The sequence below is a fragment of the Anarrhichthys ocellatus genome, unplaced genomic scaffold (genome assembly GCF_004355925.1).
Source record: "Anarrhichthys ocellatus isolate YVR2014 unplaced genomic scaffold, GSC_Weel_1.0 scaffold1131, whole genome shotgun sequence".
NCBI lineage: Eukaryota > Metazoa > Chordata > Actinopteri > Perciformes > Anarhichadidae > Anarrhichthys > Anarrhichthys ocellatus.
In genome coordinates this window covers 1-13,544 of record NW_022281105.1, presented here as the reverse complement: position 1 = coordinate 13,544, position 13,544 = coordinate 1, and the positions used below count along the sequence as shown (strand labels likewise).

Sequence of the window (13,544 nt, the reverse complement as noted above, 5' to 3'; positions counted from 1 at the left end):
ATATATAAACATATATATATATATATAAACATATATATATATATATAAACATATATATATATATATAAACATATATATATATATATAAACATATATATATATATATATATACACACACACTACTACTGTTGTGTCCAACAAGTCAGAGTTAAGACCCTCCGTACCTTCTGGATCTTGTCCAGCCACTCTTTGTTGGACTGCAGTTCGGCCATGAAGGCCTGGTGCTTCAGCCACTTGCTGTGCAGGTTCCTGGCCTCGTCGTAGGTCATGTCCTGAGCCGTGAGCATCTTCTCATTGATCCACAGAGACAGCTGGACACAAACACTGAATGTTATATCACTAAAGTCCAAAAGGTTCATCCTGGGATCAATACATTTCTATCGGCTTCTGGACCAAACCAATGAGACTTACCTCCTGGCAGTCCTGCAGGAACTTCTGCAGATCTCTGTTGTCCTTCAGTCTCATCAGCAGCTCCACTGCAGCCTCCCGGTTCTTCTTGTGTCTGAAACATGGAGGAAGAGGTCAGATCAACACGAGGGTTCTATAATCATCAACAATAAGGCAACAAATTCTCCGATAGGAAAAGTAACAGGAAGTCACCATAGTAAAAAGCAGAAATAATCCACTCTGACCAGTGCCGTTATGGAGAGTAATGCACTGGGAGGGTTACTTTAACTCATAAAAGTATGAATTTGTAGAGAACTCTTTCTAAAAATGGTCCAATTAAGTCTGAAATATCTGAAAAGTGATCTGAAGCTGATGTCCACCTGTTGTCGATGGAGGAGACTCTCTCCTGGATGCGTTCAGCGTTGATGTTTCTGTCGCTGGCCAGCCGCCTGCCAGCCTCCACCACGCCGTTGATCTTGTCTTCGTTGGCGTCCATGGTGGTCATGAAATCCTCCTGCTTCTTGATGGCGGCCTCGGCACCCTCGAGAGTGGTGGGCATCTCGGTGTGAGCCAGGACGTACTCCTGTGGGGGGGCAAGAACACAGGGTTCAGTACCGCTACAGGTCCATTTGTGGGACAGTAACAGTGCCAGGGGAAAGTTTATGTTAGGATGACCCTTGAGGTCATCATTAAATGATAAGGGTTCATCTTCTGGATATCTATACCCATCTGTGCTGCTGGTCCTCTGAGGACCTGCATATCCATGCAAATCAGGAAAATACAGGAGTCCTGAACTGGTTGAACAGATTGATTTGGACCAAAGATTTGGACAAAGTGACATGCTCTGATACAGAGACCAGAAAACATCAGTAACAATGTCAAAATGTGGGTTCTGTTTAGAGTGTCACTTTGTTTTCAGATCAGGTTCTTTGGTCACCTGCATTACTAGAATGGGTCCAATCCTGATCCACGTTAACCCCATGACATTAAAAGATACTAGACTGCAGTGAGGAGAATCTCTTTGTGTTTACCTGGTTGTTGAGGAAGGCCTCTGCCTGCTTGGTGTCCCTGAGAAACAGCTGATAGGCATGAGACTGGGACAGCAGGTTCTGTCGGTTCTCCCACATCTTGTGCAGTTCGTTCCAGCCGGTGTCGAGCGCCTGCAGCCTCTGTCGAAGGAACATGTACTGCGCGTCCGTCTGGCCCTGTGTCACCATGTCCCCCATGTCCCGCATCTTCTGGTAGTCCTCTTCGTAGTTCCGGATCTCGTTCTTGATGCCTTCGTGCTGGGCCATGAGCTTCTCGGCCTCAGCCAGAGTGTTGGGCATGTCCTCGGAGGCGATGGCCGTCTGAGTGCGAGACAGCCAGGACTGGAAGTCGTCCAACTCACGCAGGAACTGCTGCAGCTTCCTGGCCTCGCCCAGTGACTCCTCGCGGTTCTTCAGAGTGTTCTTCATTTCCTCCCAGACGGCGGTGATCTCAGCCAGACGGCCTGTGATGGCCTTTGCCTGGTCGGGGTGTTCCTCCGCCAGCCGCTGGGCCTCGCCTCGCAGATCGCCCAGTTTGTCCTCGATGGCAGCCAGGTCACGCTCCATACCGGTCAGTTTGCGCTGCAGGGCCATGACCCCAGTGAGGTCGTTACCCAGCTCCTGGGTGGACTCGATGACCTTGGTCTTCTCTTTGATCCAGGACTTTGTCTCGTTACAGTCGAGGTGGTAGTTCTGCACACCCAGTGCCGAGTTCAGGGCCTCTTTCTTCTGGTCCACCAGATCTCGGAACTGGCTCCACCTAGAAGTAGAGGAGAGGATCATCACGGTCCACAGATACCATCACACCAACACTTTCATGGTGTTTACACTGAGGACAAACAGACTTTGTTGCATCTTTGTATTCTGTTGTTTTGCCATTCACAAGACAACTAATTATTACATGTTATATCTGTTTGTACCTGTTGTTGAGTTTGTCCTGCTGGGTCTTGATGTCTTTTTCACTCGGGTGACCATTGTGCATCAGCTGCCGGGCGATCTGGTTTACCACAGCAACACGAGACGCCTGGTTATTCATCTCCGGCTCCAGACTCTCAAACCTGCCAAAGACACAGTCCACATGAATACAGTGCTGGCTGAAAGAGATGGACAGTCCCAAACATGTATGCAGCATCTTGTAGTCCTACCTGTGCTGTATGACCTCAAGGTCCTCCAGTTTCTCAGGGATCTCCATGCTGTTCAGCCACTGCTCCTTCTCGTCAATCCAAACCTCACAGGCGTTGGCCTCGCTGAACATCTTGTAGAGTGCCAGAGCATCGTGCAGTGCCTGCTTCCTCAGCTTTGTCAGTTCTGTCACCTCCTTGTGGCGCTCCTCGATGCTGGCCAGACGTCCACGCACCTCCTCTGACTCAGCCTCCTCTTGAGGCAATAAGGCAGCCTGCTCGTGGAGTGAGTCAATGACCGGTCGGTAGCTGGCCACCTCCACCGCCGCGTCCTTGTGCTTCCTGAAGAGAGCCTGGGTAGAGAATTCGTCATGGCCTGTCTCTCCGCTGGAGACGATTCGCAGGGCGTCCAGTGTCCAGGCATCAACATCATCTGCATCGACCTGGAACTGGTGCAGTGCCAGAGCCTCCTCCAGCCTCTTTCTTCTCACTGCCGCCAGCTGCTCCAGCGCCGCCCACTGAGCCTGCAGGTCATCGATACGTTCCTGGATCTTGGTGGCGGCGAAGTGGTCGGTCTGCACCATGGCCTGGCCCTCTGTGATGGTGTGCTTGAGGTGGCTGGCGCGGCCGCTTATCTCATCCTCCAGGGCGCGCTGCTGGCTGAGGAGGCGTAGCGCCCCCGTCAGGTCCTTGCCGTGCTCAACAGATGACAGGATCTGCTCCTTCTCACGGATCCAGCCTTCCTCTTCGGCCATCTCCCAGAAGAACTTCCAGAGACGGCGGGACTCCTCAAGGCGGGCACGGCGCTCAGCGGCGAGCTGGGTTAGCTCCTGGTAGCAGAACTCCAGGTGGGAGACCCGGTCCTGGATGACCTGAGGGTCGCAGGGCTTGTAGCCTGGACAATAACCCACTATTATCAGCACTTAGCTGATTTGGTTCTTGTATTTACGTTCTGAAGCAATGAAGACTTTACACTGCCTCAAATAACTAGAGAAATAAGCTGTCACTGTGTAACCTCATCAAAGTAAAATGCCTGACTAATTTCCCTGCTCCTTGTTAGAAAATCATTTGTAAAAAACGGAACACAAAACAACTGATGAATAAAAAACCACGTCTAATTTAGACAGAATGTTTCAGATCACGCTGCTCACCGTCGTCGTTGGCGGAGTACTTGGTGGCGTTTGTGCCGACTGCCTTCACCCGGTCAGCCTGGATGGCGATGTCAGCCTCAACCAGGGCGTGTTTCTGCAGCAGGTCCTCCACACCTAATAGATGCTTCCCATAATCCTGAGACAGCAACAACATCTTGAAACCAAAAGACAGACAAACAGACACAGAAGACCAATAGTTAGGATTGGCAGTCGAATTCAAAGATTAGAAGAGGAACGCTGTAGAGTTACTTCCCGTTTCTGGCCCCTCTCTGTGCTGGACGATCAGAAATTAAAGTGATCTCCATCTTCTCCATGATTGAGGTTTGTTTCATCATCGTACCTTCATCTCGTCCATCCAGTCCATGATGTAGAGCATCTCCTGGAAGACTCTCTGCAGGCCCAGGTTCATCTCCAGTCTCTGTCTGCGGGCCTTCAGCAGCTCCAGCAGGTACTCCCACAGCCGGATCACGTTGTCCTTCCTGGCCGTGATGCGTTTGATGTCGTGGTAGTGCTCCACCTCCAGGTCCTTCGCTACGGAGACCACGGCCTGTACGCGCTCCTCGTACGCCGCAATGTCCGTCTCAATCGCCTCGTGCTTCTTGTTTCCCGCCTCGACGGCCTGAAGGTCGAAACCAAAGTTGTCCTGGAGAGAGAAAGGAGGCAGCAGTGCACCCATGAAACAAAACACATGCAGTTCACTTTCTTTAGTTGCAGTTGACGCTAACGTGGAGCATCACCTGGATGCGTCTTCTTACCTGTGACACCAGTCTCTGGTTCTCACTGAGCCAGGTCTCTCTCATGGCCGCCTTGCGGTCGAAGCGTCTGGCGAGTTGTTCCAGTTTCTCCTGACGAATCAGCTCCATCCTCAGAGCCAGCTCCCTCTCATGCTCTGCCTTCTCCAGTCGCTCCCAGGCCTGACGGCGAAAAACATCATCACCATCCAACACTTCTCCACAAAGTTATTGAGAGCTGGTGAAGCAGAAGCTGCCCACATTAACTACTGCAGCAACTTAACAGTCCTCAAACCTCAGTCCCTGTGAGCCTGGTTCAGGGTTTAAAAAGCTTTGTATTGAGTCTACAAATTCCTTTATGGAAACCAAATAGAATGTCTTATCGAGTGTAATAAAGTTCAAACTTTTTGAATACTAAAATCAAAGATACTTAACCGAAGATTGAGGTAAGATCTGTAAGCAGAATGTCTTGGCTGAAACACTACATGAGTAGCATTAGATATTAAACGATTAAATATGTATTGAAATGTTTAAATAACAGACACATTAATTAGACAACAGCTATGTTTCATTTCAGCCTTTTAAAAAGTTATTTTCAGAATTAACTTTAATTATCTTCAGCTGATTTGATGAGATAAAATATCAAACAAGACATTTGTTTAGTGAAACTAATGATTTTCTTTATATCTGTCAATTATATCATTGATTAATCAATGAATCATTTGTCATTAAAATGTCAGAAACACAGAGTAAACTGACGGTGTTTTTTATTACATATTCATGACTGGAGGTGGAGCAGCTCTCACCTTGTTGATATCTGAGATGAGTTTTCCCTCTCGGGGCATGTAGACCTTCTGGTTGTTGGCTCTCATCTTACTCTGGATGGTGAAGAGAAGAACCTCCAGGTTTCCCTTCTCTGTGAACCTGAAGACGGACAAGAGAGAGACAAGTTCTCAGTTAGTTTGTGGAGTTCTGAAATCTTTTGTTTGATCAAACTGCAAGCTGAAGGTTCTGACTTTGGGGGTTTCTCCACGGTTCGGTAGGTGTTGAAGGCCTGAAGCTGCTGCTGGACTCCGACCAGAGCGTTGGCAAACTTCCTGTTGTTGAGGATGATGATGGTCTGTTCGATCCACTCCAGCAGGTCTGAGGCCAGAGACTCGTACTTCTCGATCATCTTCTCTGTCTCGATGGCGTTATCCAACACCTGGACAAAGAAACAAAGACGTTTGATTCTGTCTGAACATCAGAACAAACTGGCTGCTGTGTTATGGTTACAAATGATTATTTCTAAAATTGATCTGGTGAATACAATATAATGTTATAAATAAATGTTTGTTGGTGTTTGAATCTGTTTTCTGACCTTTCCGATGCGTTTGCCCTCCACCTTTAGAGCTTTCATCTTGGAGAAGTAGTGGTAATACGTCACCACGTAGGTGATGACGGACTTCTCATCAGGATGGTCCACGCTGATATCTGCAACACAAAATGTAAAACCAGATGTGTGTTTCAGGTCAGGTTTAGCTAAACTGGTTGTGTCTCAGGTCAGGTTTAGTTAAACTTGTGTTTCAGGTCAGGTTTAAATCATTTGGTTGTGTTTCAGGTCAGGTTTAGTTGAACTGTATGTGTTTCAGGTCAGGTTTAGTTAAACTTGATGTGTTTCAGGTCAGGTTTTTGTTAAACTGTATGTGTTTAGGTCAGGTTTAGTTAAAGTAGTCCAGTAGGTTACCCTCTGGATCCAGCAGCTTGGTGAGGCCCAGGTGTTGCTCTGCCAGGTTGAAAGCGTTCTGCAGGTTGTGGTGAGCGTTGGACTTCTTCAGTTTGTCAAAATCAATCAGATCGGATCTGAAAGTGAGAGACAACTTTATTTACCAGCTGAAAATGGTTTAAAGTGATGATGATGAAGATGACGATGGCGATGACGATGATGATGATGAGATTACCTGTGCTTGTGGATGAGAGCGTTGAAGGCCATGCCGTCTCTCCAGCTGGTGCTGAAGTTGTGGATGTTGACGTTGGGATATCTGAAGAAACAATATCAGAGTAAACACACCAAACATGGTAGAAGTATCAGGAGTACTCAATAGTAGTAGCAGTAGTAGTAATAGTAGTATAAATACAGGTACTTACCCCGCCGTCTTCATCTGACACCAGAGCAGCAGAGCGTCTTTAGCTGATCTCTTCTCTTTGTTGTCTTCAGTCTCCACACGGATGTCCTGAATCTGAGACACAACACATCACAGTCACACCGCCACCTGTCTAGGGTTTACAGGTGAGCACACTAACCTCCACCTGTCTGGTGTTTACAGGTGATGACACTAACCTCCACCTGTCTGGTGTTTACAGGTGAGCACACTAACCTCCACCTGTCTGGTGTTTACAGGTGAGCACACTAACCTCACCTGAGCTGTGTTTCCACTACGACGGTCTAACCTGAGCTGTTTAATAAACGCAGGTGAACTTCATGATAAAGTTATTAAAGTGAATGCAAACCAAAATATTTACTGAAACTATCCGATGAAACCTAAGTTTTTTATTTTGTTATATTATATATATTTATTTAAATGACATAATAAATGCTAGCATAACATTAGCTTTATGCTAGGACTGGGAATATCTCCCGTTGTCAAGTCGTATCTGAGGTCCGTCCTATTTACTGGAGCATTATGGGATGGTCACGATGGTTCCAGGTATTAGTCACACCCTCAGGGTTACCTGTCCTTTCAGGTGAGGTCGTTACCTGGAAGCGGAGGATGATGGTCCAGATGAGGCCCAGCACCAGTCGGTGGTTCCCGTCCACGATGTCATGAGAACCCATGTTCTCCAGGTGAACCCTCTGTTCCTTCAGGAACTGCAGAGCTTTGTCCACGTTTTCCAGACAGTGAATACGCATCCGGCCTTTGGTGGGCTTTGGCTGGACACCGACGAAGAAGAAGAAAGAGAAAGAAAAAGAACAGAAGAACAAAAAAAAGAAGAAGAAGAAGAAAGAGAAAAAAGAAAAATAATTTACTGTGAATTAAATGTGTACTCTGTGTGCACTGCACCAGTCTCTCTCCTAACAGTTGTGTACTCTGTGTACTGTACCAGTCTCTCTCCTGACAGGTGTGGACTCTGTGTGTACTCTGTGTACTGTACCAGTCTCTTTCCTGACAGGTGTGTACTCTGTGTGTACTCTGTGTACTGTACCAGTCTCTCTCCTGACAGTTGTGTACTCAGTGTGTACTGTACCAGTCTCTCCTGACAGGTGTGTACTCAGTGTGTACTGTACCAGTCTCTCTCCTGACAGGTGTGTACTCAGTGTGTACTGTACCAGTCTCTCTCCTGACAGGTGTGTACTCAGTGTGTACTGTACAAGTCTCTCTCCTGACAGGTGTGTACTCAGTGTGTACTGCACCAGTCTCTCTCCTGACAGTTGTGTACTCTGTGTGTACTGTACCAGTCTCTCTCCTGACAGGTGTGTACTCTGTGTGTACTCTGTGTACTGTACCAGTCTCTCACCTGACAGGTGTGTAGTCTGTGTGTACTCTGTGTACTGCACCAGTCTCTCACCTGACAGGTGTGTAGTCTGTGTACACTGTACCAGTCTCTCACCTGACAGGTGTGTAGACTGTGTACACTGTACCAGTCTCTCACCTGACAGGTGTGTAGTCTGTGTACACTGTACCAGTCTCTCTCCTGACAGGTGTGTACTCAGTGTGTACTGTACCAGTCTCTCTCCTGACAGGTGTGTACTCAGTGTGTACTGCACCAGTCTCTCTCCTGACAGTTGTGTACTCTGTGTGTACTCTGTGTACTGCACCAGTCTCTCTCCTGACAGGTGTGTACTCTGTGTACTGTACCAGTCTCTCTCCTGACAGGTGTGTACTCTGTGTGTACTGTACCAGTCTCTCTCCTGATAGGACCTCCAGTAGTTTGATGAGCATGCGTCCGTCCCTCAGGTCCAGGTACAGGTCTGTGATCCTGCAGGAGACTCTGGACAAGTGAGAGTTCACCCACTTAGTGAAGGTCTTCTTCTGCACCGCCTCCCGCTCATCTACACACACACACACACACACACACACACACACACACACACACACACACACACACACACACACACACACACCAGCAGGAAATGGTCCAGATGAAGGTGGTCTTGAATTGATCCTGAACCTGGTCTCAGAGACCAGAACCAACATGGCTGACCTCTGACCCCTCAGTCTTCTTCTCACCTTGTAGCTGTTTGAATCGACCCTCCAGCAGGTTGTAGTTGGAGTCCTCCATCGCCCCCCCGATTACCAAATAGTATTTAAATCTACTAGTATTTATATTTGTGTCCCACGAGGCTCATCGTGTAAAGAAAAGTCTTTAAATCCTCAGACGTGGAGCAAATTTAAAGAGAAAAACCACAGAAGAAGAAACGAAAAAGTCGACTTGCAGACGAAGACGTCCTCGTGTCTTCAGGAGCAGAAAGAAAAAGAGTCCAGAGGTCAAAGTCTACGAGTGTGTGTGTGTGTGTTGAATCATCAGCAGCTACATGCTGCTCATTCTTCTTCTGCTGCTCTGATTCAATAAAAACATTTTTTACAGCGTCTTGGGAGGAGCTTCATCTATCAGCCAATGACGTTACAGTTTGACAATGATGTCATCATGGGTGTGAAAAGGAGGGAGGGAGGGGTTTCCCTTCATTGTTCTTTCACATTCCTGACTGAAGGACAGGAAGTAAGAAACAAACATCCTGCACACACATATTATATTTTATATATTTATATTAGTGCTGGGCAACGATTACAATTTTTAATCGCGATTAATCGCATGATTTTTTTTAGATTAATCTCATTGTTATGCGCAAAATTCAATAATTAATTCAAAAGTAGTGTATTGTGCACTTGTATTTTGAAAGTACTGCTATATGAACAAAAGGTCAATAACATTTGGTTTGTAAACACTTTAAACACATCAGGTTGTTGTTAGCAGCAGTGTTCCCTTTACACAGCAGCAGTTATAACACAGTTATATTGATTCTGATCATAGATATTCAGCCGGTGTTCAGAACTTTATCTTCATGTGCATAAGAGATGCAATTTGAAATATACACCTTGAAAACTGCAAACCTATCTACTTCTTTTTTTATGTTTGTTAAATTGTCAGTAGCGATAACTAACTGATGCTTATTATACATATTACAAACAAAACACTTTAAAAACTCGACAATATGTATTTTAATATTGTCACTGTTGTAAACTGTTTGATTACATGATTTACTTTTATTGTGAAGAGCATGAAAACAGAAGTGCTTTTCCTTTGAAGAGACAGGAAGTAGAATGGTACGTGTTCTTGACGCTAACAACGTTGATACGTAGAAAACCACATGTCGGGTGCAAGAGCGCGTTGTGTTCACTGTAACACTGTAATACTGCAGTTCAGACAGTAAAGTGTTCCGTTCAAACAACACGTGTCTTGTTCCTCACAAGAAGCTCCACTTCACAACAGTCACGTTTTATCTGTAACGAGACGGTGTGTGTGTGTGTGTGTGTGTGTGTGTGTGTGTGTGAGACAAGAGTGAAGGACGGTGACGGAGGGTAGGAGGGGTTCTGGACCCGGGGGGAAGAAGGAAGTGACACCACACAAACACAGCTGTTCACTGCTTGCTGCCTGGTTCGAGTGTTAAAAATGTCGCTTAATAATAAAAAATAAAAAAACTGCATTAATGCGCGATAAAATAATTGTCTGCGTTAATTAATTAATGTGATAATAACATCGACAATTATTTTATCGCGCATTAACGCAGTTTATGAAAAATTATTAAGCGGACATTTTTTAACACAAGATGCGTACGCATACATGGAATTTGACTCGGGTTTCCACTTTGTTCTCGATGTACATACACAAATTTACTTTGTCTCTGTTCTGGTCTCGTTAGACATGTCTCTGTTCTGGTCTCGTTAGACTTGTCTCTGTACTGGTCTCGTTAGACTTGTCTCTGTACTGGTCTCGTTAGACTTGTGTCTGTTCTGGTCTTGTTAGACAGAGATAATCCTTTCAAAATATAGATGTTCCACCCGAGACTGTCCCACCCGAGACTGTTCTACAGGGTTCATACACATTTTGACCAATGGATTTCCATGACTTTTCCATGACTTTAAACCAAATTTCCATGACCAAACATTTTGCGAAATCTCGGTGTATACATGAAAAAGTGACCACACTGGCTGTGGTCATTACATTGAACATGTCTGGCAGTGTGATGAGCGGACACGTGAGCCCTTGTTGCTGTAGTTCATCTCCTTGGAGCAGATGCTGCATTTAGCATACCCTGCCTTATCAATGTATTTGAAACACTGACAGCAGGAAGCTGTACTGCTCTCCCTTCATGTCTGTTTAGACCTCCACCTTTATCCAGGCCCAGCTCCACTCACATCTCAGCCCTGCGTCAAGCTACGCTACACAAACAGCCTCCTCTTCATTAAGCTCTTTGACCTCATCATCTTATCAGTATCTCGGCCTCATGTTTCGTGATCATGAACGTTATGACCATTCGCATCATTCTACTTTGAGTTTAAAAAAACCTGCAACCAGATCCGCCGGTGTTCCGGTTTAACGTTAATACACGGTGTTTCATCACGTTACGTTTTTTTCCCTCCTAATTCGCGATAATGACGAACGTTAATGGTCGACAAAGTTTCGCATGCAGTAGATGTTAGCCTTAAGTTGGAGGGAAATGAAGACGGTGTAGACATCTTAACACTGATTGGCCAAGACTCGACACATCAAAGATGTTCTATTGCGAAGATCACGACGTCACCTTTCTCATTGTCTCACTTAAGGTGGTATTTGAAGCTAACTAAAGGCGGTATTTGAAGCTGACTTAAGGTGGTATTTGAAGCTGACTTAAGGTGGTATTTGAAGCTGACTTAAGGTGGTATTTGAAGCTGACTTTAGGTGGTATTTGAAGCTAACTTAAGGTGGTATTTGAAGCTAACTTAAGGTGGTATTTGAAGCTAACTTAAGGTGGTATATGAAGCTGACTTAAGATGGTATTTGAAGCTAACTTAAGGTGGTATTTCCTACCTGCCAGTGCCTTGATGCGGGAGCGTTCAAAGAGGCGAGCCGAGCTGTTCTCGTTATCCCACTCTTCGTCCCAGCGGTTGTTCACCGTGTCGTTACTGCTGTACTGCTGCTGCAGCTCCATGTGGTCGAACTCAGCGGCCACCGTCGTCATCGTGACCGTTCACCTCTGACACACGGCTCAAAGTCAGCGGGGACGTGTCCACATCGGCAGCTTCAGGCCGAGCCCTGCAGGACGACAGGTGGACATCATCATCATGATCAATAAAATTATATTATTGTGTTTTTGACGTCAGACTGGAGCTTCAGTGAACAGCAAGTACTCCATATACTACTACATCACGTACTTTATGTTTGGAATATTACTGATGGATAACAAGTATTTTGCAGCTCATCTGAACCATAAACTGTTGGGTTGTAGCATAACATAGAAGTACTCCAGTAAAGTACCTAAACATTGTACTTAAATACAGTAGTTGAGTAAATGTTTGTTCTTTCTTTCTTTCTTTCTTTCCTTCCTTCCTTCCTTCCTTCCCCACACACACACACACACACACACCGAATCAGTTGGAGCTACTAGTTGATCATGTTAATCGATCAGTCTCATAATTGGCTCGTTCGAGATGAGCCAGTCCTGATCAGAGTCAATCACAATGCATGCCGGGTAGATTTGTATCAGACTTGATCCTGACTTGCTCTGACATCATGAGCACATAGTCAACAATGAAGTCGTGATGATGTCATGATGAAGTCGTGATGATGTCGTGACGAAGTCGTGACGATGTCGTGATGATGTTGTGACGAAGTCTTTAAGTTGTCGTGACGATGTCGTGACGAAGTCTTTAAGATGTTGTGACGAAGTCTTTAAGATGTAGTGACGAAGTCTTTAAGATGTCGTGACGATGTCGTGATGAAGTCTTTAAGATGTCGTGATGAAGTCTTTAAGATGTCGAGATGACGTCGTGATGATGTTGTGATGATGTCATGATGATGTCGTGCCGAGGTCATGATGATGTCGTGCCGAGAGCGACCACGCTGTGCTCCCATTGGCTGCTCGATGAGCTGACTGCAGCTAATGGAGGAAGTAAAGAGCTCCATGATCACATCAGAGTTATTGATCCATTAGAGCACTCAGACATCCAGAGGACGTCCTCAGGGACCGTTAATGGATCGGACTTCCCAGAATCCTCTGCTGGATGATGGAAACAGATCTCTGACCAGTCGGAGGCGACAGCTGCAGCTCAGGAGGACAACAGGTCGGTAGAGTAACTCAAGAAGTAGCTAAGTACATTTACTTAAGTACTGGACTTGTACTTATTTATCTTTTTTAGAGATACGTGGTTCTCACAGGACAGAGAGGCTACAAACATTATGACCTCATAGAATATGAAGCTTTGATGTAGATTAAACTAAACAGGGTATAAAGGAGCGAACATGCTACACAGAAACATCAGATAGAACAGTGAAACATTTCAGTTTAACTACCTTAAAGACACCGTGAGGTCTGATTAACACTGAAGCGTCTTTATGAAATAAACAACCTTTGAGTTCAGTTTTAAACTTTTCAAAGAGTCTAAAATAAATAATAGTGAAGAAGGTGAAACAATAAAAAGGTTTTCCCTGAAGAACAAGATATTTGGGGATAAATATAGAGATAATTTCCCCTGAGTGAAAACTGGAAGGCTGACAGATATACAGAGGGGGGGGGGGGGGGGGGGGGGGGGGGGGGGGGCAGGAAGTGTACGGGGCCCCTCCCTCACATTCCTCAACATGACGACAGCCACTGAAACTCTTTCACCACTAACGTGTTAGCTTGTTAGCTAATGAGGCACAGAGACATGGTTCAGGACATAGTTAGCTTAGCATAAAGACTATAAGAAGCAGAAACTGATTTCATTCAAATGTCTCTTCAATAGTAAATAAATGTCTCTCTCAAAGACAGAAGGAGAGGTATAGTTTCATTTAATGTGTTTAGCCTAGCTTAGCATAGAGACCATCAAAAGTGCGTTGCTTTCTTTAAGTATACTGGAAAAGAGTGTGTGTGTGTGTGTGTGAGAATAGAGTATATCTGTGTGTGTGTGT

At 45.5% G+C, this 13,544-nt stretch overlaps 1 protein-coding gene across 1 annotated transcript; it reads right to left on the bottom strand.

Annotated features, from left to right (window-relative positions):
* Positions 1-122: 122 nt before the first annotated feature.
* Positions 123-13,145, bottom strand: LOC116377336 (spectrin beta chain, non-erythrocytic 1-like). Its single transcript, XM_031838946.1, has 18 exons — positions 11,466-13,145; positions 8,297-8,448; positions 7,156-7,329; positions 6,546-6,637; positions 6,359-6,439; positions 6,145-6,260; positions 5,779-5,891; positions 5,435-5,622; positions 5,225-5,342; positions 4,443-4,601; positions 4,028-4,330; positions 3,688-3,841; positions 2,561-3,431; positions 2,336-2,473; positions 1,419-2,175; positions 768-970; positions 412-502; positions 123-311 (listed from the first exon to the last, which is right to left on the bottom strand). The coding sequence occupies exons 1-18, from the start codon at positions 11,614-11,616 to the stop codon at positions 123-125; spliced, it is 4,050 nt and encodes a 1,349-aa protein (XP_031694806.1). The 5' UTR covers positions 11,617-13,145.
* Between the last annotated feature and the right edge of the window lie 399 nt (positions 13,146-13,544).

Coding starts and splice junctions, on each gene's coding strand:
- LOC116377336 (XM_031838946.1), bottom strand. CDS start 11,616: ATGACGACGGTGGCCGCTGAGTTCGACCACATGGAGCTGCAGCAGCAG. Junction 2,474..2,560: donor CTTGAGGTCATACAGCACAG/GTAGGACTACAA, acceptor TGTCTTTGGCAG/GTTTGAGAGTCTGGAGCCGG. Junction 503..767: donor GTCTCCTCCATCGACAACAG/GTGGACATCAGC, acceptor TCCATGTTTCAG/ACACAAGAAGAACCGGGAGG.